General features: G+C 41.0%; 1 protein-coding gene across 1 annotated transcript; it reads left to right on the top strand.

Moving 5' to 3' along the window:
* Positions 1–10,032: 10,032 nt before the first annotated feature.
* LOC132771776 (interferon-induced transmembrane protein 5) lies at positions 10,033–15,810 on the top strand. Its single transcript, XM_060770190.2, has 2 exons — positions 10,033–11,216; positions 14,674–15,810. The coding sequence occupies exons 1-2, from the start codon at positions 11,031–11,033 to the stop codon at positions 14,893–14,895; spliced, it is 408 nt and encodes a 135-aa protein (XP_060626173.1). The 5' UTR covers positions 10,033–11,030; the 3' UTR covers positions 14,896–15,810.
* The last annotated feature ends 11,036 nt before the right edge of the window (positions 15,811–26,846 follow it).

The following is a 26,846-nucleotide window of genomic DNA, read 5'->3' as shown; positions in this document are numbered from 1 at the left end:
TAAGAAGACTGAAAAGGTTTTTTTTTTTTTTTGGTCGTGTCAGGAGTGACATGAGAAACTGGTGTGAGAGAATTGGTCACCTGCAAGGACATTGCCCAGGGGATGCCCGGATGATTTGATGTTTTTATCATCCTTGTGGGAGGCTTCTCTCATGTCCCCGTATTAGAAGCTGGAGCTGATAGAGGGAGCTCACCCGCCTCTCCCCGGATTCGAACCTGCGACCTATCGGTCTTCAGTCCTGCCAGCACAGGGGTTTAACCCACTGCACCACCGGGGGCTCCATAACTGAAAAGATAGCAAGAGAAACTCAACAAAATAGTTGGTGTCAATACAAGTTGTTTTTCAGAATACAAGGACAGTGAGAAAAGTCCTACTCCTGACCAGTCTAAGAACTCTATGGGGTGCAGCTCAACTTAAGTAATTACAGACAGAGGGTGCATCCACATGGTAGAATTAATGTGGTTTGACACCACATTCACTGCCATGAAACAATGCTATGGGATCTTAGGAATTGTAGTTTTACAAGACCTTTAGCTTTCATTGTAAAAGAATGCTGGCACCTCAACAAGCTAGAACCCCTAGAATTCCATAATATTCTACCATGGCAGTTAAAGTGATATCAAACGGCATTCATTGTAAAGTAAATGCACCCTACAACACATATGATGTGAAGAGAAGTGCAGGTAAGGTGGATGGCTGAAGATGCAGCAGCAGCACCACTATCAAATGAGCCCCTTCTACACTGTGCTTATATCCCAGGATCCGATACCAGATTATCTGCTTATGCCAGATTATATGGCAGCAGGTATGTAGCCGGGGGGGGGGGGGTCTTGGGGGGCTTCAGCCCTCCCCCCGAAATTCTCATGGTGGTCCATGAGAAGGCCTTACTGGTACATTATTTAAACTGTTATGTTTATTCATATCATGATCTGATCACTATGCTCAATATATCCCATATGCATGGGGGTATGGGGGTAATGATACAAAAGGTTTGTTAGGGTAGACCCTCTTTCACTCAGACTCAGCCCCCCTGAACCAAACTCACCCCCCCCCCCCGAAACAAAATCCTGGCTATGGGCCTGTATGGCAGTGGAGACTCATATAATCCAGTTCAAAGCAGATAACCTGGGATCAGATCCTGGGATATAAGGACAACGCAAAAGGGGCCTAAGAAGGCTGGGAAGCAAAATATTGATAAAGAAGACTTTATTAAGATCCTTTGGAGACTGTGAACAATTTCTCATTTGGTGTAAAGAAGACATATCTGTGTGGGGCAAAACATGACCTAAATATTATTCTATAGGCAGTTTTAAAAATACTGTTTGTGCTTAAAGTGACATGCATAAAGCTTGTGCCTCATGTGCAAAAAGGGGCTGTGCAAAGGGCAGGTATAAATATAACCTTTGACTATGATCCTTTGGGCCCTAGGAATAACTCTTAAGTGGTCTGCGAAGATGAAACCATGGACTTACATTGCTCTCTTTCAAGTGTAAACAGGGTTGCCTAACCACTGGAAACTGCAAAATATCTTAGAAAGGAGTGTATGTAACAGTCTGAGCCAGCTTGGCAGGGTCTCTATTCAGTAGAAGCCAACATGACAATCAAACAATTCCTGAACGCAATGAGACCATTTCCTTGCCTACAGAGGGAGGGTTTTTGAAGGGAAATTCCAGTTTATATTTTAAGGCTGGACTTCTTCCAAGATAGTCAGGAGTCCTGAATATAACTGCCTACTGTGCCAGAATGCCTTTTGCAATTAATTCAGACTCTGTCAAGAGGCAACTACCTACCTAAACTCTTGCTCACAGCTTATATTTATTGGATATAAGATAACAGTCTCCCATATCTCACATGGCATGGGCTATTATCAATATAATACTCCCATGTCAAACAAAACAACCTACTTTACAGCATGGTTTGTAAAGTAAATAAATAATGGAAACAATAAAGGGCACAGATGGAGATGTTTTTCCAGGCCCTGCCTTAAATAGTGACAATTTCTTGGCAGCTGAATAGCTTTTCTACTTGATCCTTTTCCGCTCCCAGCCAAGAACAAGAGAGAGCTCCTCCTTCTTCTCCGACTGCAATCAGATTTATCCTTTTATGCACTTTTGACTTTAGGAAAAGCAGTAACAGAACTCCACACCTTCTGTTTTTGATCAGCAGTATAATCAAGGATGTTATTTACTGGCAATGAGCTGGAGAAATCGTGGGAAGCAACCAACATACTCCAAACTATTTTTGTCTGCTCTTACGTACTAATAAAGCAGTAAGCCAGAGGGGCCAAGGAAAGGGGAAAGATGGAGAGTTTATTTTTCAATGCACTCCAATTTCTTTATCTTTGCCTACCCCCCCCCCCCCTTTCCTGCCTCCTATCCATCCACTCACAAATATAGCTTTTCTTGCTTGTAAACTTCCTGTAAGGAAATGCTTGTCCCTTATTTGAACAGAATGCTAGACTATAGATACGTCTACATTTAACCTTTTTTAAAATAATAATCTTTATTAAATTTTCCAGATATTAAAAACAGATATACTATCACAACATGCTAACACACATTAACAGAGAGAGGGGGTTGGGTGGGCTCGGAAAAAGGAAGGGGGGGGGAAGGGGAAAAGACAGAAAAAGATAGAAGAAGAGAAGATAGAAGAGTGGGTAGGGGAAGATGGAAGAAGGAGATAGAAGAAAAGAAGAGAAGAGGAGAAGGGGGGAGGGGGGAAGCACATAGGGTAGAAGTGCGCTATGTGCATAGAAATACATACTTACAAAACGACAAGTTTCCAACACAAGTTTAAAAAAGACTTCCTTTTTGTGTCCCTTCGGTATTATTATAAGTAGCTAATAGTAACCCCCCATTGTCTCTTTATTTGAGATTGGGGTCCCAGTGACCTTTTGACCCTTATTTTTCGTGCATTATCTTTTTGTTCTCTTCATTGCAATCCTTAGGCAGTTCTTTCCTCCACTCTCCTTTTCTCATATTCCTCCACCGCTTCCCAGTCTGTTTGTCTTATTGGGTTCCCGGAGCTTCTTTTCAAGTAAAATGAAAGCTTGTCCATGTCCATGTCCTTAATATCTGTAAGTTTGTCAAACCATTGTTCAACTGTGGGCGTCTGATCTTCTTTCCAGACTTTTGCGAACATGATTCTCGCCACTGTGGTTATATATGTGAGTATGATGTCCTCGTTTCTTTCTAGCTGTAGGTCTTCTTCTGTTAACCCTAGAAGGAAGATTTCCGGTTTCAAGGATATCTTTTTCTTTAGGATTTTCTGCTATTCTTCTTTTATATCTTTCCAGTATTTGGATGACGCTGGACATGACCACATGACCACCACATGTGGAAGAAGTAGCTGCCAACTTGCTTCTTACACTTCCAACATGTGTTCTTGTATTCTTTGTACATCAGGCTTAGTTTTTGTGGCGTCATATACCAACGGTGGAAGTTCTTGAGCCAATTTTCCTTTAATGAAATTGAGTAAGTGTATTTTAGGTTTTTTTGCCAGATATGCTGCCATTCTCTGAATCTTATTTCCCCACTGATGTTTTTGGCCCACAGTACCATACAATTATTGACCCCCTCTGTTTCCACCTCCCAATCCAGCAGCTGGCTGTATATTTTTGTTATGGTCTTTTTTACAATTTTAATATTTTATCCCATATTGTATCTTTGTTCTCAAATCCCTTCTTTTGGTCTTGTTTAAATGTTTCCCTTATTTGGTAATATTTTAACCATGTTATGTTCCCTATACTGTTTGCCATTTAACCTTATTTCAGTGGAAATCTACATGCTGAATCTGAGGCTGTTATTCAGATAGGTCAGAACTGTAGTGACTCTGGTGGATTTTCATGTAATCCTCTGTGTTGCCACTCCTACGCGACCGTCCAAGCACCTGGCCATCATAGTCACATCTGCTGGTATCACAACAGGGTGTCGATGTGACCATCTCCCCTGAGCATGGCTATGATATTAGAGAGAAGATCCCACTGATTTGCCCTCCTTTCTAGTTTTGCGGATGGCTTATTATGATATCCCCAAACACATCCTTGGTGGCCAGGTGTTTGGACGGAGCTCCAGTAGGAAGTTGTGGCAGTGGTGAGTTGAAGAACAGCCATCCCTTTTCCCTGTGCAGATCAGTACAGGGAAGGAGTGATGGTGGTGGTATCATCTGGGCGACAGATCATTCGGAAACAGACCCAACCCAGCTGTCCAGACTGTCCCAAAGGCCCAGGACACTCTGGAGCAGGGGTGATAAACTCGTTATTACTAAGGGCCACGTCAGCCTCATAGTTGCCTTATACAATCCTAAGACTGTATAAATGTAACTACAGAGTCCCTAAGTTATGAGCAAGATAGGTTATGTAGGTTTGTTCTTAAGCTGATTTTTTTTGTAAGTTGGAACAGTTACATTTTAAATGTAACACTATATATATATATATATATATATATATATATATATATATATTAGGCCTGGGTAACAACGCAAAAAATTGTTTCTAAAATCGATTTGTATTTGGGGTTTTTTTTTGTTTTGATATTTAAAATAATTACAAAATTTTCCTTTTAAAAAGTTCGATATTTACGAAATTTCGTAAATGTGAAAAAAAATTCAAAACATTAACGAATCGATTTCCGAAACAATAACGAATCGATTCGTTAATGGCGGACGCGACCACGAAATACGCTAAAAAACCTCCAAAACCTTCTGAAGCTTCCCTCTCCCTCTGTTCTTGACTGTTGGTGTGATATTATAATTTTTTTCACTAATTAAACCATAAAACTGGCCCAAACATGCGGAAATAATAACGAAACGACCTCAGAACAATAACGAAACGAATACAATAACGAAATACGAAGCATTTACAAAACGTGTTTAAAAATTCGTTTTTTTAATGATTGCTCCAGAATGGTTCGTTATCGTTTTGTAATTGGAAAAATTAACGAATTATTAACGAATTACGAATTAACGAAACGAAACCGCCCAGGCCTAATATATATATATATAACTATATCTAATTTATATCTATATCTAAATATAAGGTTTTGACAACAACAAAAAAGAGTTAACACCCCTGCAGTGATTTTTTCTGGTGTCTGTGCCCCTGTTCAGAATTTTTCTATCTATTTTTTGTCCCTGTGATAATTGGATTTTGTAAAAATTGGCTTGTTGTGGAAACAAGGATCGATAGTAAAGCTTCTGTGGAGACACCCCTTTCCCATGATAACTCTTTCAGGAGTGAATTTCCCTTCTGAGGGATAGATTTATTTCACTTTCTGTTGTCTCACCCCTGTTTGTAACTATGAGTCATTTGAAAGTTGGATGTTTGTAACTCAAGGCTGCCTGTATGTTGCCTTGTCATTGAAAGCCATGTGAAATGATGTGGCAGGCCAGATTTGGCCTGTGGACCTTGCGCTTGACACGTATATGCACAAAGAGTTTCAAATAAACTTTGTAGTATCTCCTGATTGGGCCTAAAGTGGAGCAAAGGTGGATTAAAGCAAAAAAACCAAAAAAAACCCCCAACACCCAATATACATACCCGAAACTGCTATATGTTTTGAAAACTGCTTGTGGTGCATTTGCAGAGAATACTGAGACGGTTTGGTCTATCTAGATAAGCTCTACATGACCTTTAACCTGTTCTCATATTGGCTCTTCTGTTCCCTCCTCAATTTATTTATAGATTTTTAAGACAAATAATTTAATTTATCATCAAAATAATATAAACTTGGGGGGACAACGACAAAGAAACAGTGGAAAAAAGAAGAGAGAGTAGAGAAAACTAAACAACAATATGGCACTGAGCTCCTCCAAATATTGATTGCAATGAAATGAAAAATAAAAAGGAAAAAAAATCTACCATGGCAGATGTAACTAAATAATCTTACTGAAATTACTAATAGCCTTAGCCCCAGATTATTACATTATTAAATTTCTTATCACAGAAAATTTAAAACTTTAAAACGTCCACAAATCGTTTTCAATCTTTAAAAAATATGTATTGAATTATTCTTCAGAACCCATGTTTATTGGGCCATTTGCAAAAACACAAAAGTAACAATGCATTCTTCCACAGTGCTTTAGTCCATTTCAAAGGTACATCTGCAGTGAAAGTGAGTTTGAATTCATTTTAGTTGTCACGGCTCTACCTCCGAAAAATCCTGCAAATCTCTTGGGAAGACAAGCTGACAAATGTTAGCGTGCTGGAAGAAGCAAAGACCACCAGCACTGAAGCAATGGTCCTCTGCCACCAACTCCGCTGGACCGACCACGTTGTCTGAATGCCCGACCACCATCTCCTAAAGCAGTTGCTCTACTCCAAACTCAAGAGCGGAAAGCAGAATGTTGGTGGACAGGAAAAGAGATTTAAAGACGGGCTCAGAGCCAACCTTAAAAACTCTGGCATAGACACTGAGAACTGGGAAGCCCTGGCCCTTGAGTGCTCCAGTTGGAGGTCAGCTGTGACCAGCAGTGCTGTAGAATTTAAAGAGGCAGGAATGGAGGGCGAAAGAGAGAAACGTGCCAAGAGGAAGGCGCGTCAAGCCAACCCCGACTGGGACCGCCTTCCACCTGGGAACCGATGCCTTCATTGTGGGAAAGATGCAAATCAAGAATAGGGCTCCACAGTCACCTACGGACCCACCGCCAGGACACCACACTTGGAGGACCATCATCCTCGGACTACAAGGGATCGCCTAAGTAAGTAAGTACCTATGAAATAACTGGACTTGTAGTTTTACAACTTTAGGTTGTCTCAAGAAAAGAGTGCTGTGATACCCCACAGTATTACAAATCTTTCAATTCCATAGCATTGAAGTGGTATTGAACTGCATTAATTCTGCGCCAGGTTTGAGCAAACAATATTCTTGTTGTTGTCATTTATTGAAGAACTCACCCGTATTTACTATTCAGTTCTTTATCCATAACACCCAACTGATTTTTTTTAGTACACTGCAATTTCTGGTTTTAATTTTTATTTAAATGTTTGTTTTAATTGTATGTTGTTTTATGGCATTGAATAGTTGCCAATGTGTAAAGCCATCTTGAGTCTCCTTTGGGGTTAAGAAGGGTAGGGTTGAAATATGGTAAATAAATAAAATAAATAAATGTATACATCTTCGACCAGTAACTTTTGCCTTCTTCTTTTTGCCATTATACATAAAAAAATAAGCTGTCCATCAAGTCGTCCTGGAAGACCTAGAAATACCCAGAGAGGTGTTCTCTCAGGTAATAAAATAGCAATTTCTTTATTTGCATTTTTAAATAATAACATTTATTAATTTATTGCTCATTCTTGCAGCTCGAGGCTGGGTTTGCAGCTTGATGTGCAAAAATTCCACTTTCATAGAGGTTTGTGCCCATAACCTCATAGAATGTGGAGTGCTGACTGTATTATCTTTTCAGGAAAAAAGGGTGCCAACATTTGGAGGGATTGTCAAATTTTCTGTTAAAGGTTGTTGGGCAAAGATGCTTTAAAGCAGAGATTCCAGCAAAGGAGAATGAAAGGAGGGGTGGCAGTGGGGTGCAATGACCAACAAGATTTATTTTGAATGGAGTTGAGCAAAAGAGATGTGTAAGCAGAGAATCAGACCAGAAGAGGTGGAAAGAGGGTGGGAGCATTTAAAGGGACCAACAAGATTGCTGCCAGGAATGGAAGGAATGAAATTATGATAAGAGCATCTTGGTTGTCACAGCAAGCAGAACATTGTTTACTCCAATTGGTGGCAACTGATACTGGTTATGTCAAGTAGTGAGGGTGTCTCTGCTTTTACATGGAATGAAGATGGGACTCAGACACTTGGGGGGGGGGGCACACTTTGCACCTGGTGTGTACACTTTCCCCACCTCTGCTTTAGATGTTACCACATTCTTTCTTTTGACCATCTTTCTTGTATTTCTTCAAAAAGCCACTTGGTGGAGTTAGAACTAAAGAAAAGGGAAGCATGAATCTGAATCTTCAATGTCTGCTCTGGTTTATAGGCATTCTTTCTCAGATTGTTTTTATAGGTGAATCTGTGTCTATATGGCCTCATTGTTCTATAAGAAGATAATAGAAATATAGGTTCCAGGATAATGTCATAGTTTGAATTGGACTCTGGGAAACCCAGGTTGAGATCCTTGTTCAACCATGAAAACCCTCTCAGAGACAGCAATGATTGGTAAGGAAGAAGACAGTAAAAGAAAATTGCATTCCCATAGCCCTGAGTGTGCAAGTCATGAGTAGGGCTGTTGAAATTAGGGTCTTCTCAGGACGCTTCCAGACAGCACCAAAATGCAGGTTTAAAAATTGCGGCAAAAAATCCCAGGACCTGACAGCAAGTCCACACACAGATCTGTCAGTCTCAGGTAATGCTCCTCGACCATTCTCACATCTTCCTTTGAAGCAGATTTTACAGACCCACAAGATGGGGCAGGAAGGGAGGACAACACTCTGCAGATTTTTTTAAAATTCTCTCTGAGATGCGCTGGACCTCAAATGCATTCCTGCGGAGATCCTAATGTACACACAAGCAGAGTTCTTAGCTTCGCTCTTCATCTAATTCTAAATTCAAGCTCTGTTTAATGTAATAAAGATCAGAACAAAGGAATGGTTGCAGAGAGTTCTAATTGCTTTCCAACTGTGCTTAGATTGTGCCATCTGTGTGTCTGTGACTCCATTTTTTAACAGCCTGATCAACTGTTTTGGGCTTTTAAAACGTGCATGTGTGCTGGAGCAATCGACACAGGGGGCTCAGAAGGAAAGAAATCATGTGTTTTCTTTTATTTTTATTTATTGATTGATTGATTTACAGTATTTATATTCTACCCTTCTCACTCTGAAGGGGACTCAGGGCGGATCACAGAACATAGATATGTGGCAAACATTCAATGCTGTTTTATACACAACTAGACAGACAATTATACATAGATTATATACACATATACATATACATATATCTGGAGCCCCCGGTGGCGCAGTGGGTTAAAGCACTGAGCTGCTGAGCTTGTTGATCGAAAGGTCACAGGTTCGATTCCGGGGAGCAGCGTGAGCTTCCGCTGTCAGCCCTAGCTTCTGCCAACCTAGCAGTTCGAAAACATGCAAATGTGAGTAGATCAATAGGTACCGCTCCAGCGGGAAGGTAACGGCGCTCCATGCAGTCATGCCGGCCACATGACCTTGGAGGTGTCTCCGGACAACGCTGGCTCTTCGGCTTAGAAATAGAGATGAGCACCACACCCCAGAGTCAGACATGACTGGACTTAATGTCAGGGGACTACCTTTACCTATACATATATCAGCTTTCCCCATCTTTCTGGCATCTTGGAAGGTGTTATGCTCGATTCCGGCCATGTGGGGGGGGGGTGCTGTTGCTTCATCTCCCCGTTGAAGAGCTACTTCGTAACTTTTCTCCTTTGGATTGAATCACTGGCATTCCTTCTGGGTGCCTCAGAATATCTCCCTGCTTTTTAATGAGTGGCACCTATTTATCTAATCACATTTTTTGCTTTCAAACCGCTAGGTGGGCAGAAACTGGGCTAAGGCCAGGAGTTCACCCTGATCTGGCTTTGAACTGGCAGCCTTTCAATTGACAAGATTGACTATAGCTGGTGTTTAACCTGTGGTGCTAAAGCCAGTCTTTACAAGTTTTTAATTTTATTTTCATAGTTTTATAACATTAAAAAGGGAGGAAGAAAGAAAAAAAGACGCGAGATAAAGAAAAATATGATATGTTGGTTACGGAGTTTTGTTAGTAAATTAAATCTACACAGGAGTCTATTGTATCACCACAGAAACACCAGACTCAATCAGAAAACCTTCATCCTCATCCTCAGAGGCTCCACAGGCCTCAACATTTGTTTCAATAATGCAAATGCCATGGGACAACATACTGGTGTGATAAGGTTCTAAGTGTTCACAACATAGACCACAAGAGAATATCTGATACTTTGTACCTAACTATAGGCATGTATCTGGAAGATGCTCCATTTTTTCCTACTCACTCTTTACTGGACAGTATTGGTGAGGATTGCAGTAGATTCCTCCCACAGGTGTTTGTGTGAGGAAGTTTGATTGCTGTCTTCTGCAAATACTGGACAAGTAAGTTGTGCAGGTGTAATTTGGATTTATATCTTTGTAAGCCACTAACAGGATTATAGCCTATGTTTATATGTTATTTCTTCTAGGGATAGTGGAAATAGCTTTTTTCCAATTCTAAGAGGAGGCTACGACTCATAAATATTAAGAATAACTTATTCTTTACCTCCTTTGATTTATGATTTGTTTTCATTGCTTTCTTGGAACTGAACCAAGACCTTACGATCTCTGAGGAACATTGTGCAGTACTAGAAGTGAAGCAGGTACAATAAACAATATAATCCAGGAGTTGGACAAAGTCTCAGCACTGCAACTTTGATCAAAGGCATTAATGTATTTGAAGAGCTCTAATTGCAAATTGTCATCAGCATATCTGACATAGCCAGTGGCCTCAGCTATACTCTTCAATTTACATGAAGGATGGTGCCATAGCCCAGGCAAACAGGCTAAGTGTTCAGGAGAGACAATTCAGCAGAAAGAATGATAACCAGGAGACATTTCTCCTGCTGTAAGGTACAATCAACTACAAGATATGCCTTGCTGCCCACTGATCTAAGGGTCTCTCACATATGAGAGCACTTGTAGCATAAATGCATAAGTAGCACCTTGCCACTTGCTGAACATTGCATCTGCCTTGGCTGCCTTTGAAGCCGCATGTGCCTGAATTACTAACCAGTTCTGTGGGTTGGGGAGTAGGCCAAAGCCAACTGCTTGGTTATAAAAAGCATGCCTTGTCCAAGGGGGTTAGGGCAAGATTGGAAACCAAATATTTCTCTTAGCCCCAGCAAGGCATTTCTGATAACCACAGTCAAACTACAGCTGTAATTTCCCTAGTTTATATATAGACAGAGATGAATGTGTGCCTCAGCACCACAGCATATAAAAGGGTTGTCCCCGCCTGGCTCTCTCACAGGCTGTCATTTGCTGGGAAAAGGTGCATTTCTCTCCAACTAGAATTATGGACACATCTTACCCGCGTGAAGACTACCTGCCCATGACATCCCAAAAGCAGGAACCGTCCCCCACAGTCATCACCGTCAGGCCTCCGGTGGTCCCACGAGACTACATGATCTGGTCTATCTTCAACACCATCTATATGAACCTCTGCTGCCTCGGCTTTGTGGCCCTTTCCTATTCTGTCAAGGTAGGACATTTCTGAGCAACCTTTATTTCTTCTGCAGAATTTTAGATTTACAAGGGAACAGCCTTCAAGTAATATTACTAGGCAGCTATTGCCAAACAGTACTCTGGCTATTCTGTAGCAGGATCAGCTCAAAAGAAACTGCAATAGGAATAGAGGGTCTAAATCCAGGGAAGTCATGCTACCCTTCTATTCTGCCTTGATCAAACCACCAAAAATACTGTGTCCAATTCTGGGCACCACAACTGAAGGGAGATGTTGACAAGCTGGAATGTGTCCAGAGGAGGGCGACTAAAATGATCAAGGGACTGGAGAAAAAGCCCGTTGAGAAGCAGCTTAAAGAGCTGGGCATGCTTAGCCTGAAGAAGAGAAGACTGAGAGGAGACATGATGAGGGCCATGTATAAATAGGTGAGGAAGTCATAAGAAGGAGGGAGCAAGCTTGTTTTCTGCTGCTCTGGAGACTGGGATGCAAGCAATGGCTTCAAACTACAGGAAAGGAGATTCACCAGAACATTAGGAAGAAGTGACTGTAAGAGCTGTTCAGCAGTGGAACTCTCTGCCCTGAAGTGTGGTGGAGGGTCCTACTTTGGAGGCTTTTAAACAGAGTCTGGGTGGTCATCTGTTGGGGGTGCTTTGAATGCGATTTTTCTGCTTCTTGGCAGGGGGTTGGACTGGATGGCCCACAATGTCTCTTCCAACTCTATGATTCTATGCAACCAAATCTTAGAAACAGGAAAAATAATTAGGCTGTATCTGTACTACACACATATAGCGGGTGGGTATCACTTTAATTGCAATGGCTCTCCATTCTAAGGAATCCTGGGATTTACAGTTCAGGGAGGGGCATTTAGACCTCTGGCAGAGATACAGCATGGCTTGTGCATTTGACTATGCTCTGGAGAATCGGGTTCAAATCCCTGCTTGGCTTTGGAAACCACCAGGGTGACCTTGGGCAAGTTACACACTCTCAATTTCAGAGGAAAGCCAATGCACCCTCCCACCAAAATCTTGCTAAGAAAACCATGTGATAGATTCACATTAAGTTTGTCAAATGTTGGAAATTACTTTAAGGCAAAACAAAGTGGTCAGGCACCAGAAATCTGTAGCAGTTGGGTGTACTAGAAACATAGGAACTGTTGAAGAATTCTGTGGAACTCAGACATCTATATTTCACGATTTCTGTGCTAGAATCAGGTGATGATTTCTTTCTATGGTTTTCCTGTAAAAAAATAATGAACAGAGCTGAAATTAAATGTAATTTCTGGCCAAGAATTTTGAGCAGGTAAATTTCAATAACTAATATTTTTCAAATCTTAGTAATGTAAAGTGCTTAGAAATTAAAAGCTGGAAAAGAGGAAAAAGAAATACAATAAGGATGATACAGAGGGGAAAATGTACACAGTACTTATTAGTGATTGCAAGAATCACTACTTGGATGCCAAATATGACAAAGAAAATCTGATAAAATATAAAGGATATCATTAACTATAGGCAGTTAGCTGTTCATTCTAAGAATATCTAAGGTAAAAGTAAAGGTTTTCCACATTAAGTCCAGTCGTGTCCAACTCCGGGGGTTGGTGCTCATCTCCACTTCTAAGCCGAAGAGCCAGCATTGTCTGTAGATACTTCCAAGGTCATGTGGCCAGCATGACTGCATGGAGTGCCAAATTACAAAAAAAACAACAAAAACCCCACTTTGGCTTTTCTAGAGAGTTAAAATGTGCAAAAGACTGTTGTTGTTCTCTATCTCTACATCGAGGTGGGTAATTTTTGTGGGTCACCATCTGAAGGGACCACACAAACATCCACACTAATAACAAAAATGAAGCCATAAGGAAGGTCTTGGCCTATAGAAAAGGTAATACTATATAGAACACAGACATCTATTACTAAGATACACAAAGTATTATGCTGTTGTTGAAACTTCAAATATGATGTCATATGACAGATTTATCCTTAAAACACAATAAAGAGGAATAACTTATCTTAGTCATGGATAAATGTCCATATTCATTTAGATAAACATAAACATAATAGGCCAATCTGTCTGATGATTTAGAGTCACTTATAGATCTTTTCAAAGGACTATTCATGGCATCCAAGGTTGTACATGGTGACCAGTTACAACAAGGTATCCCGGTTGTAGTTCTTTGTTTTGGTGTTGGTGATGAAAACACCTTCTTCAGGTAATGAACCCTAAATAAAAAAATACCTGCTACAGAGAACCAACTCACTGTTTATTGATTTTTGCTAGAAACAAATTAATTGTGGTGTTTGTATTTGGTATATTTTGGGACTGCACAAGCAGCCTTAAGGGACCATGCATGGATTCTGGGCAACATAAGGACCACTTGTTGTATCTACTACTGCATAGAGTAGGGGTAGATTCAGCACAGGGGCAGGAGATCCCCTGTACAGGTAGAAGAACCCCACTGCCACTCCTTGTAAAACTACTTTGAATGAAAAACTGTTCTCCTAGTGAGGTGCCCTCTCCCTGCTGGCAATAGCAGACATCCTGCTCAGAGATAAGAGAATGATATTGCCCCCCAAAATATAATTGGTAGGGGTTTTTCTATCAAACTAGGCTATATCACATTTCTGTTCTTGTTATGCTTCCAGATCATGCATCCACTAGCTTTGGATGCATGACTACACAGGAGTTTCTTATGCTTCCACTTTAAGACTTTAACATTTAAAGTAAATGGCATAAACTGCAGGAGTGGAGATTCTATATCCCAGGATCTGATCCCAGATTATCTGTTTTCCCAGGTTATCTGGCAGTGGGGACTCCTATATTCCTGAGGAAATGCTGACCTGCTTGGACTTGTATAACATTTCTCCATGCACACCAAATAATTTTCAGTTCTCACATCGGTGTTGTAGCCACCATGTGGATTATATAGACCAAATTTGCTAACCCATACAATTTCATCACACATACTTTCACCAGATCCCTTCACACAAGGCTCAACTACTTCTGGCAAGACTCCATCCCCAAACTGTACTGGAAGCATCCTATGATAGAGCAAAGAGAACACAGGATAATTTGGGCACAGTGTGGGGACAGCATAGGGAGAAACCTGGCAACAATGCTTTCCCTGTGTGATGGGAAGGCAGTGTGGTGGGCAAGGCAGTGCATGAGTTGACGGATTCCCCATCTGCTCCACAGATTTGCCGCAATGCCCAGCAAATCCCCTTGCTGCCACCTGCATTAAGGCACTTAATTTGATGAGGTCCATATACACACAATCTCTGTCACACACTCCTGTGTGGTATCTCCTGATTTCTCACTATGATATGCTTCTAACTTTGCAGCTTCAGTGTCTGAGGTTTACCAGTGTGTTGCTCTTCAAAACACTTTTGATCTGTTTTTTTATCTATATTGAAAGTTTGACTTCTCAATTCCAGTCTCTCCTCAGGCCCTTTCTTCACGAATGTTTTCTCTTTTTCTCTTAAAGGCAAGGGATCAGAAGGTGGCTGGTGACCTGGAAGCTGCTCGTCGCTATGGCTCCAAAGCCAAATGCTACAATGTCCTTGCAACCTTGTGGAATGTGGTGGTGCCATTAGTGCTCATTGCCCTGGTAGTCACTGGGGTGCTCCACCTGTCCAAGCTGGCTCAAGAGTCCATGGACTACTTGGCTTTCAGGCTCTTCCCTAATGAAGACGAAGATAAGAAGTGAGCGGAATAACTTTAACTTTCCTGGAAGTGTCTTTTTGACACCAAGAGACTGTCAACTGATGTAACCTCCAACTGTCTGCCTCTGACCACTGCACAATGCAAAATCTCTGCTCATTCAAACTCAGGTCCTCTGGTTCATTTCACTATTGCCTTCATGTGGATTCAGTTTCACAGCTCACCTTTGACTAGAGCTGCAGCTGATATAGACATTCGTACTTGATGGTTGGGATAGTCTCAATGCTGGGCTATCAGCAGCAGTGTTTTGAACCTGCTGCGCTATATTGTTTTCTTCTCCATTGCTACCCACTGTTCTCAATTTCTGCGTTTCCTCTACTGGCTGACAACATGTAACATCTACACAGAAATCTTATACACAAATAGGAATATTAAATATGTTTGTGGAATCCCTCATCATATTCACAAATATACAAACTTTGCGTTGCATCTTTTAAAAACACTGTCAGTTTGTTTCTAGTCCCAAAATGATTTGTCATAAATTGGCTGGATTCAAGAACAAGGTAATGCTAAGTGATGTTAAGTTCAGTGTTGATGGAGTGGTTTGTCTGTAGAAACATGTTTAATCTATTAACCAGGGCAGGGCATGATCAAGCCAATATCCTTTTTAGAATGAGTGTCCAAGTATTGTTGGAATGCAAGTACCAACAGCCTTAGCTATAGCTAATGATAAAGAGCATTGAAGGTTGCAGCCCAGTGTCTGAAATGCCACACCTCATGCATCCAAACCATCAAATCTGAAAAAAAAACCTTAGAATCTTCCTCCAAACCTTGTTGTTTCTTCCTTAAGCATTGACCCCAGACTGTCTTGATTGTTACTATTTAAGTGATTGCATACTTTTGTAACTCATTTGTCTTGTATACATGACCGTGATAATAAAATAATACTATTTCTTTTCAATTGGCTCATGTTTTCAATCTGTGTTTAATAACAATAAGAATTCATCACTTATTTTCATCTGTAACAAAGTCAACAGCCCACAGCATAAAGTCCCTGTTTACCTCTTTTCTAGCTAAATCATATTGGAGCCCTGGTAATGTAATGGGTAAACCCTTGTGTCAGCCAAACAGCTGACTGACAGGTCAGAGGTTCAAATCTGGAGAGAGTGGGTTGAGCTCCCTCTCTCAGCTCCAGCTTCACATGAGGAGACATGAGAGAAGCCTTACACAAGGATGGTAAAACATCAAACATCTGGGTGACCCCTGGGCAACGTCCTTGCAGGTGCCAATTCTCTCACACCATAAGTGACTTGCAGTTTCTCAAGTCACTCCTGACATGAAAAAAGCTAAATCATAGTTTTTGCAGGCCCTGCTCACAAGCCCACAAATCCTAGAAGATCGTGCCTCAGAATATAAACATGTGATTATGAGAGTTTATTGAAATTTTGTGTGGAACTCACCTGTAGGCCCAAGATGAGACATGGTCATACACAGAGAAATGAGTTTGCATGTAGCCTACAGTGCATTCCTATGTGTGCTCCCTCACTAATGTTTTCTGTTTTAGTCAGAAAGGCTTACTCCAGAGTAACCATATATGGGGAATTATAATCTCAATTTGCTTTAAAAAGTGATTGTGAGATGCAGGTCTGGGAACAAGTGGCTCTCCCAGCAATTGCTAATAATCCTAGACATCACAGCCAAGTGCAAGGGATTACAGGAATTTTAGATCAACAATTTAAGCAGGGCCACAGAGTCCCCTGCCTTGATCTAATATGAATGGAATTATGACAATAATCTGGAGAAGTTTGCATACCCTTCAACTGTCCCAATTTGGCAAGGTCAATACCAATTGATCCTCTATCAATCCACTTCAAAATATTTAAATTTCTTTCATTTTCTTCTATCATCATATTATTTCAATTGCTGCAAACTGAATTCATAATGAAAAAGTGAGGGGCAGATAATACAGAATTGTGTCCTTCCATAAAGATTCAGGCCAAAGCAAACTGCTGTGTCTTCTTCTAGCCTCTGTATTCTTCCTCATTAATAACATCTGCCATCTGTCCTGACCATATTCTGATGCTGCTTGACAACATTTATTTAAGTTGTCATCTCTGAAAAGTTGGAGGATTTGTTCCAGATGTGCATGCAGGCTTCACTGGATGGATCTCTCTAAACCAGGCATGGGCAAACTTCGGCTCTTCAGGTGTTTTGGACTTCAACTCTCACAATTCAAACCGCTGGTAAGCTGCTTGGGATTCCTGGAAGTCCAAAACACCAGGAGGCTGAAGTTTGCCCATGCCTGCTCTAAATTATCTACAAATATAAGTAAGTCCTGAGTTAGCTATACTCTTGAGCAGAACCTGTCTGAATAAATTTATCACCACCAGTTTTACTAGTGTAAAACCTATCCCACAACAAGCTCAAGCAACAAATAAGCCCCTTCAATACAGTTGTATAAAATCCACATTGAACTAGATTATATGGCAGTGTAGGCTAAGATAGCCCAGTTCAAAGCAGATATTGCGCATTATCTGCCTTGAAATTCTGGGTTATATGGCTGAGTGGAAGGACCCATAGTATATAACAAGCATGAGCAAACTACCAGCTGTTAGGAATTGTGGGAGTTGAAGTCCAAAACACCTGGAGGGTCGAGGTTTGCCTATGCCTGGTATACACTCTTACAAAATGCATCACCAGGGATTGAGAGGGTTTTTCATCTTCTTTACACTTGGTTTCCATTTTGGGAAGGCAATAGGATGAATAAACTAAACTCCAACATATTTTTGTGAGTTAGGTTGTACCAGCTTGCTGCCATTACTCAAAAAGATGGCAAAAATCCACATAACAAAGGAAGCATTTTACATTGTAGAAGGAATGTACTTTGACACCATTTTAACTGTCATGGCTCAAAGCTACAGAATCATGAGTGTGGTAGTTTTATGAGATCTGTAACCTTTTCTGCTAGTGTGCTGGTCCATTGTTGTTGTTCATTCGTTCAGTCGTCTCCGACTCTTCGTGACTTCATGGACCAGCCCACGCCAGAGCTCCCTGTCAGCCGTTACCACCCCCAGCTCCCTCAAGGTCAGTCCAGTCACTTCAAGGATGCCATCCATCCATCTTGCCCTTGGTCGGCCCCTCTTCCTTTTGCCTTCCACTTTCCCCAGCATAATTGTCTTCTCTAGGCTTTCCTCATGATGTGCTGGTCCATAGACAAGGCAATTATAGTGGTGTTCAACCGTATTAATTCAACAGTTTAGACAAACCTAAAAAATTATCATTTTAGCATAATTTGGTATTCACGCTGCAGTCTTTTAACTGGGTCAACTCAGAACATGTTCTTCCTGTTTATCAGTCCCCAATAAACAAACTCTTCCCACAATGGAGCAAGGAGAGACAGCACAAACAGGGCTCTGGCTTATGTGATTTTCCCAACCTGGTGTTCATCTTCCATGATCTCCAGACACCTTAGCCATTGGCTATGCTGGCATTTGTAGACTAACACATCTGGAAGGTGTCAAGATTTGGAAAGGGATGATTTGTAATAATTTGCTACATAGACACTGGTGGCCACTACTTCCATACATTCAAATATTATCACTCAGAGTTTATTTACATTAATCACATTGTCACTGCAATTTGTGAATGCATCATTTTCACCCCCAGGAAACAGGAAACATAAGATAGGTCTGATTGTATTATCACAGAAATGCCTTTATTTCTGACATGGTAGAAAATCACCCAAATATCACACATTCAGGGGCTGTTCCAGCTTGCTTTGCCATTTGGGATTTCTCGGACGATGTTCTACTAAATGCCTATTGGTTCACAAGCCCTAGTTAACATTCCTCTGAGGCTGGCCCATCATTATAGTCCCGGTTACATTTAAAGGCCAGGATTGTGGTGTAGACACAGCCCTGTAATTTATTGGTTTTGCATCCCCACCCCCTGTCCCTGACAAGTGTATATTGCTCTAAAATAGTTCCCTTGTAGAAAAAGGCAACTTTCATCTTGGTCATACTTGCACATACGGCAGTCGTCTTTCCTAGCCACGCATTCTCTGCCTGTTGGGACTGCAGGTTTCCCACAGAACAAAGTTATTTTGATCTAAGATAATAGCAGTGAGGTTCTGTTCTTTGAAGCCTTTGGGGCGAAGTACTTTGTGGCATTGCTTGAACATCGTGCTCTATGTTTTCAACTATTTTGCTGGATGGTGGCAAAAAATACTAGGCACCTTTGGAAGCCTCGGGATAGCAATCATGTTGTTATTATCAGCTAAATATTGCAGCCTGTGGCTTTGGGAAACCTATGGGACGTGTCAATCCATTAACAGAAACCCTTTGCTGACAATCTTGACTGAGCAAAATAGAATACCCAAAGAACCACTCCTTAAACATCAGTCAGAACACTGACACCCAAATTTCACTGAGATTGCAACATTTCTAGCTTTTGAAACTTTTGTTTCCCATCTGTCAAGCAGAGCAGTTGGGCTTCTGTTTACGGTATTGGACTGAGGAAACAACTATGGGTATATTTAGTAAAGCCCATTGAATGCAATGGGATTTGCCCCTTGGCAAACACGTGGAGCTTTGGGATAGAGGTTTCTTAGACTGGGAACACAGATGGGAAATTTGGACTACAACTTCTAGAATTCCCCAGCCAGCATTAGAAGAAACGTAGTCCAACATATTAACATTTCTCATATCAGGTTTAGCTAATCTGCTCAAGGGGATTGCTGTCTATTATGCCAAGCTTTATTATAAAAATATTCTAATTAAATATAAAAATTGAATTCAGGTTTGGTAAAAGTTGCTAAAACAATTTGGGCAAAGGAGTAGACTCCCTTTGACCAATAAGAGAATGAGGTGGCTTTGACTCTTGAGCATTAGGGGTGTGCAAAGCTTTGGAGCTCCGGAAACACAAACCTCTAAATTACAAATTGGAAAGGACCCCTCCAAAACATTTATGAATCAAAACACTGGCCTCTGAAATTTTCTGAGAGATTCACAAAAGATTTGTTGATTTGGAGCAAGGCCGGCATTGCTGGCAGTGGCTCCTGCTTTCTGAGGCAAGTGGAGGACCTCGCCCCCTCCTTCTCGGTGGTTTCTCCCAGAGCTGAGGCTCCCCTCTGAGGTAAAAATGGATGTGTCCAAAGCAACAAGCCTGAATGGATGGGGCCATGGGGGGATACTATGGTGGTGGTAGTGGGGGGGGGGGGCTACTAGTGTCTGTGTGTCATACCCAAAACATATATTTTCCAAATTCCCACACTCTCTCCAAACTTTACAGACCTTACCTTCCCCTTAGTTCTCTTAAAACTGTAGCCTTATTCTTCTGACATGAACAGAATTTGGGGAAATTTACCGGTAGTTTGAGGAGGCTAGGACTTCTGTAACAGAGTATTCAAAAGGCCTCACCCTAAACTAAACTAACAGCAACCAGACGCAGAGCCTTCGCAGCAGTGGCACCATCACTCTGGAATACTCTGCCAAGTCCATGCCTTGTGGGACTTACCAGCTTTCCGCAGGGCATGTAAGACATACCTGTTTCGACAGGCTTTTAATGTTTGATATTGTTGTTTTTAAATTGTTTTAAATTGCTTTTAAATTTTGTTAGATTTTAGCTATTCTTGTAAGCCGCTCGAGCCCCAGGGGAGTGGCGGCATATAAGTTTAAATAATAAATAAATAAATAAATTTCCCAGAATTCTGCTCTTGCCAAAAGAACGGGGCTGTCCACATTAAAGCCCCAGTGTAGGTTAATCATATGTGCTTAAATTGAAAAAAAAAACCTTAAAAATCAGTGGATAGACTGATTGTTTTGAAACTTGGCAGGCTTGCTGCCCTGATCATGTTGTCTCACTGTGCAACAATTTGAGTAGATACCTCTGGTAATTTTTAAATGATTTTTTAAAAAAAGAATTCTTAGAAATCACTAGATTAATTAATCTCTCTGAGACTTTGCAGGATTGATGCCCTGCATATGTTGTCTTATTGTACAGAAATTCAAGAGGATACCTTTTATAATAATAAAAAAACATATTTGCAAAAACTTTAAGAATTTCCTAAAACTTGAAACTTCAGAAACTTGGCAGGCTTAAACTTGTAAATGTGGCCTATATGTATGCTGAGTGTCATCCTGATAGCCATAAATATGACAGAAATAAGCCCCTAATTTTTCCCCATTGCCGCTAATGGAACAAATCTTATGATAGCACATTGGGAAGATAAGGAGAACTATATGTGTCTGGCTATTTTCCCAGTGACCATCAGTATGCCCTATATGTACTTTAATACCTCCAAAATAAAACTCTACAGACAAGACTAAATTCAACCAATTAAGTTTACTGAATAATCAAGGTAAATCAAAACAAGGTATAAAAAAGTGTAGTATGATTCTTGATGGTATAGAATCAGAATAGTAAGGAACAGGTATAAGGTATAACTGAGGTAAATATAGATAACAGGAGGCTATGAGGTATAATGGTGGTATGTGCTTTGAGGTAACAACAACTATATTTTCTATGACAAATACAGATGAATTCTTTATAACATATACTATAGACTCTAAGGCAAATACATTCTAATCTATGAGGCAAATATAACTATAATGATATAAACTCTAAGGCAAATATTGGTCAATTCTATGGCATATATGTGCTAAGGATGGCCTGTTCAGACTGCTAAGCCAGACCAGACACGTTCTGGCTAACTACTAAAAACTATGTCCAAAAGGTCCTTCCACCAGGCTATGAGCCAGAATGGGCTGAACCAAAAGAGTGGGCCTATAGGGGGAACCTAAGCTCCCACTCTAAAACTTAGCAGAATGGAACAGTTCAACTCCAGGGAGCAAACAGAGGGGAGTAAAAACTAGGCCGAGACTTCACAAATCTTGATGAGGCAATTATGAAGCTTCGGAAATTTGTATTACGAATTGAAACGGGACCCCCTTCAAACTTTATTAACTGAAGTGGGGGACATCCGAATCTCCAAACCGAATTACTAATCAGATTTCAGCTGTTTTACACATCTCTTCTGGGCATAATCAAACTTTGTTGGTTACATAGGGTGCCCTGTTATGGATTTCCAAGGCTTTTTTCACACTGAGATAGTGGACTTTTTTAATACCGTGTTATAGCTAACAGAGCCAAACCCAAATTGAAATCTCAACAGAGTTTCTGTTTTAGAAAGATAGACAGCTGAATACAGTAAAATGTCCTGGCTACATTCAAGGTGAGAAAGGAAGAAAATGAGATCAAATGATTGTCAGATACATTTTCTAATACTTGACTATGTTCAATGTGGAACTGTCAAATTTCTTTGAGGAAGTGATAGTAGGTTCTTCTTTCCTCATGCCACCATTTTTCACTTTTTAAAAAACCTTAAATTAGTTTTCAAACATCAATACTCAGTATTCCTCTGTCCTTCTGCAACTTCTTCTTTTTAGTCTCTTTGAGATCAGTCATTTCCACACAAAATATTTCTGAAATAATGGGAATGGGAAGGGAATACATATAATCCCCCCAAACATTGAGAATTCCCCCTCCACTTCAACTGACACAGCTTTCCTGAAATTCTGCAACCTTGATACTTAGGGCCATCTCTAGGCTATTTATTGTTTTCATAGCAATGGTCTACATGGAATAGGGTGGAGGGGGGGGGCACTAAATGTCCTTTTTAAAGATAATATGCAGAAGAAAAGTTTGCTCCTATGAAAAATCCCTTGCACCTATTTATAACGTGGGTGATGCAGTAGTTTGAGCACTGGACCACAATTCTGGAGACCAGGGTTGGAATCCACATTTGGCTATGATATTCACTAGTACTCCCTCAGCCTCAGAAGAAAATAATGGCAAACCTCCTTGGATAACCCTTGCTTAGAAAACACTGTGAAAAGTTTACTTTAGGAAATAATTTGAAGGCACACAGGAACAACAACAGTGAGGCAATCAAGCTGGAGTATTGGTAATTTCGAAAGAGTGTGGGTTTTTTTTCTGCTGGGAATGGAGATTATCTTGATCCAAGTTAACTCCTCCTAGATCAGGAATGAGAACCAATGTGATGTAGTGGTTTGAGCACTGCATTATGGCTCTAGAGACCAGGATCACCATCATTCAGATATGACTTGAAGGAGCACAACAAACAAACAAACAAACAAACAAAATCAGTAGATCCTCCAGCAGGATAAGTATTACCACTTTTGTATTTCCCATAATCTAAACAGGAAACATCAACTCTGATGTCAAAAATCACTTGTTGCTCTCAGGCCTGATGCAGCTAGCTCAATGAAAAATAGACCAGAGTGGAGATCCAACTCTCTTTTATTTCTCTCTGCACAGAAGAAAGATGCTAGGGAATATTTTTCAAAGCTAGCACAAAGCCAGCATAAAGAAGATAGCTATTTATACATTTTATTATGCAAATTTACACAATGGTCACTACTTGAATCTACATAACACTGCACCATTGTTAAACCTCATGGATCTTTGCACATGTGTATTAGTGCTCACATCCCCTCATAATTAATGGGAGGGACCTTGCCATATTAACTCCACAGATTTCCAGATAAGTCTCTGGGGCCAAATCCAGACAGGCCCTTGTCCCAGAAGCACCTGTGTTTAAAAATGCAGATGTTTCTGGGGGCTTGTCCATACCTTGTCCACATGTTCTCTCGGGACTAGCCTGAGAGAACGTGTGGAGGCCCCCCCACTTCCCCCCAAGCCCCCAGACCCCTTAGAAAATGAAGAAAAACCTATGTGCCCTCCATTAGAAGCCCTGGCGAGCTCTCCCAGCACGTAGAAATGATGCACCAGGAGAGCGGAGGGGGGAGTGATTTTCCTCCCTCCCCCCTCCCCGCTCTCCTGTCATGTTATTTCTACATGCCAGGAGAGCTCACCAGGGCTTCTAATGGAGGGCACATACGTTTTTCTTTGTTTTCTAAGGGGTCTTGGGTTTTGGGAGGAGGGGGTGGGTGGGTATTCCCACAGTTTACCGGGCTTATTTAGTCCAGTAAACTGTGGGAATACTGTCTGGACTGCAGTATTCTGCAGTCCAGACCCGGAAATAGTGCATTCATCCTGCACCTTCCAAAAAGCACAGAATAAATGCACAATCAAATTAATTTGCAACAAACCAAGGTTTTCCTAGTTTGTAGCAAATTAATGCGGGACTGTCCAGAACGTTGTTTGGACAGCCCCTCCTTTATTGCAGGAGTTCCCACAATAAAAGCCCTGTCTGGATGGGCCCTGGGTTAGGACTGAGTTTGAAGCAGACTTGTCCTGAATCAGTCCAAGCAACAACTGATTAAACCGAAGTGAGGTTGAAACTGAGTCCCCTTCCACACAGCTAAATAAAATCCCACATTTTCTGCTTTGAACAGGAATATACGACAGTGTGGACTCAAATAACCCAGTTCAAAGCACATACCGTGGGGTTTTCTACCTTGATATTCTGGGTTATATGTCTGTGTGGAAGTGCCCTGACCTCTGTCCCATAATTTCCTATGATTCCCAAAGTTCTGGTCTCAAAGGGTCCTACTAACAATAATATGCATGAAGATTTATTCTCAGTGAAAAATGAAATCTGTTATAAAGTGGAAGGGGGCAATACTAAGGGCAATACCCCTTCCACGGAGCCACCCAAGCATTATGGCCCCCTGGTGATTAGAAGCTGGGCACTTTTCTTTTCTTTTAAAAAGGCGAGTCCTGGGCCTCAGTCATTCTAATTAGAAGGCAAGGAGCCCAATTGCTCTCACTGCTTAAACATTTCCACATGCGGAGTTGAAGCTTACAGGGGATCTGGAAAAGGTTTTATATATGTAGTATACACATAAAATGCACACACATACACAGAAACGCCTCTGCCAAGGCTGGCTGGGGAGTTTGCAACTTTGCTTGGAACTTAATAAAACAACAACAGTAGCTATGATAGCAAAGGGCTTGGATTTTAATGCCTTGGATGGAATTATCCCCAGCCACCAGGGATGATGATCAGGAATTGATGGGAGCTCAGAAATGTAAACAGAAAGTGGGGTCTATCTCTACCATATGTGGTGCACTTGTCTGCCAGGAAACACTGGACTCAAATACATAAGGGTATCCAATATTTTGGAGAAGATATCCAGTCAAAACCAGAGATTATTCTACTTTCTCTGACTAATATAAATGACTATGATAGACTGTTGCAATATATTATCACAGTAGCCAGATTTCTCTGTACGCAGAAATTGAAGAATTCAGTAGCACCACCAATGGACGATTGGATGATGGCATTGGCTGAGATGGACAAATTCACCTGTTTACTAAAAGAAGGGATACTGGGGGGGGGGGGGGGGGGATGAAAAACTGGAAACCTTTTATTCACTTTTTGCATGAGGAAGCGAAGGACTTGGCAATTTTGAGTTTTGAAGAATAATTGGGGGGGGGGTGTTCTTTTTTGAGAAAGAAGTCAACATTGGGAGGTCTAGGGGGTGAAGCTTATGTTGTTCCTTTTGGCTAGGTGAGGATAGATGGAAGGCAATCTACGTTTTCTTTTCTTTCTTTTTTATTTTTGGCCTTTTTTGTGTTTCCACTCTATATTTCTTTTCTTGATTCTTTTTTTACTTTTAATGTAACTAAAAAAATTAAAGTAAAGTTAAAACATTTTAGAAACGAATTGCTGGGAGCTCTAGTCTAACAGCATTTAAGAGCCAAAGGTTGCGAAGGACAGTTTATGTAATCCTGGTTAGAGTGACCAGAGGGCAAAGCCATGACACAAGCAGCCTTTCCCCTTTAGATGTTTTCCCCCATGGAGTGCCCCCCCCCCACCCTGAATTTCTGGTTTTGATGCCATCTTGTGGTTGTTCTGTTGACTTTTCAAAGGCTAAAAGTGGAAACAAGTTATGACCCTCAAATTCCTTTAAATAATTATCTGCCTTCACCAACTCCCATTCATATACAGCTCTATAGCGGCTGGCTGTGTCTCAGACACTGTTCCACTATTTGGACAGAATGAATAGCTTTCTTCATCTCAGCGATGGATCCACGTTGACCCTGAAATTCACAGATTTCCCTCCTCTACCCAAAGGAACCCCAGGAGCTCATTACGAAATGACACGACAATGACTTTTTCCAAACCCTGTGAAGACAAGGGAACCCTTTATAACCAGAGTTGGAATTAGATCCAAATAATAAATGTGATTAAGCCTCAGAACATGAGCAAAGAAAATTTTCCCCTAACCACAAACCTGCCTTCACACATCTAGGATTAAGAGGTAGGGCTTCTATATGAGAGGATGTGATTTTTGGAGGCAGGAATAAACCCCCGCATCTCCTTTTAGAAATTAAACACCCCTAGCAAGGAAACCAAAATATACACAAAATAGTTGTTTTTCAGAGCCCCAGTATATGAACTCAGCTGAACTAGTGTGCTTCTTGTAAAGAGACCTGTCCTAGCATGCTGCTGATCTTTATAATTTTGAGCATGCTGGTGAAATAGAGCAATTTAAAATGGCTGCAGACAGTGAGATGCAAGCCATGGATACCGGAACCTGAGCTGTGGTTACCAAGACCTGATATGTGGCAACCAGTACCTGTGTCAGGCCTTCCTGTAGGTTCATGCACATGGTGAGCAAAGAAGCCCAATATTCCAAGTTGAAGAAGAAGCCACCAAAGTAGTTTATTAAATCAGCTGAAGTGATACCAACCTGTGGTAATCTGCCAAAATAAGATGAGATACCATATCGTACAAAGCATGCATTTTTATATAATAAAATTCTTTGAATTACCCATGCCTCCCCAGCTGAAGATGGCTTCACAATGATTGGCTAATCCTAGTTGACATCACGATTAGCTGGACAGGGATTCCCTTGTGGGGTAAGACTGCGGAACCTGCCAGCCAATGGGAAAGCGTCCCCTGCTCTTGATGTAGATTCCTGCTCTCCAATAGCTGACGAGGGGCCGGCAGGTCCAGAAGACAAAGATGCTGAAATGAGTTATGAATTGATTATCAAGTGCCACCAA

The sequence above is a fragment of the Anolis sagrei genome, chromosome 1 (assembly GCF_037176765.1).
Source record: "Anolis sagrei isolate rAnoSag1 chromosome 1, rAnoSag1.mat, whole genome shotgun sequence".
NCBI lineage: Eukaryota > Metazoa > Chordata > Lepidosauria > Squamata > Dactyloidae > Anolis > Anolis sagrei.
Note: the sequence above shows the minus strand (reverse complement) of the source record. Positions and strands in the feature narration are given on the sequence as shown.

Excerpts from the sequence above, each read along its gene's own strand:
- LOC132771776 (XM_060770190.2), top strand. The coding sequence starts at position 11,031 with ATGGACACATCTTACCCGCGTGAAGACTACCTGCCCATGACATCCCAA. Across the intron at positions 11,217-14,673 it reads CCCTTTCCTATTCTGTCAAG|GCAAGGGATCAGAAGGTGGC; the intron begins GTAGGACATTTC and ends TTTCTCTTAAAG.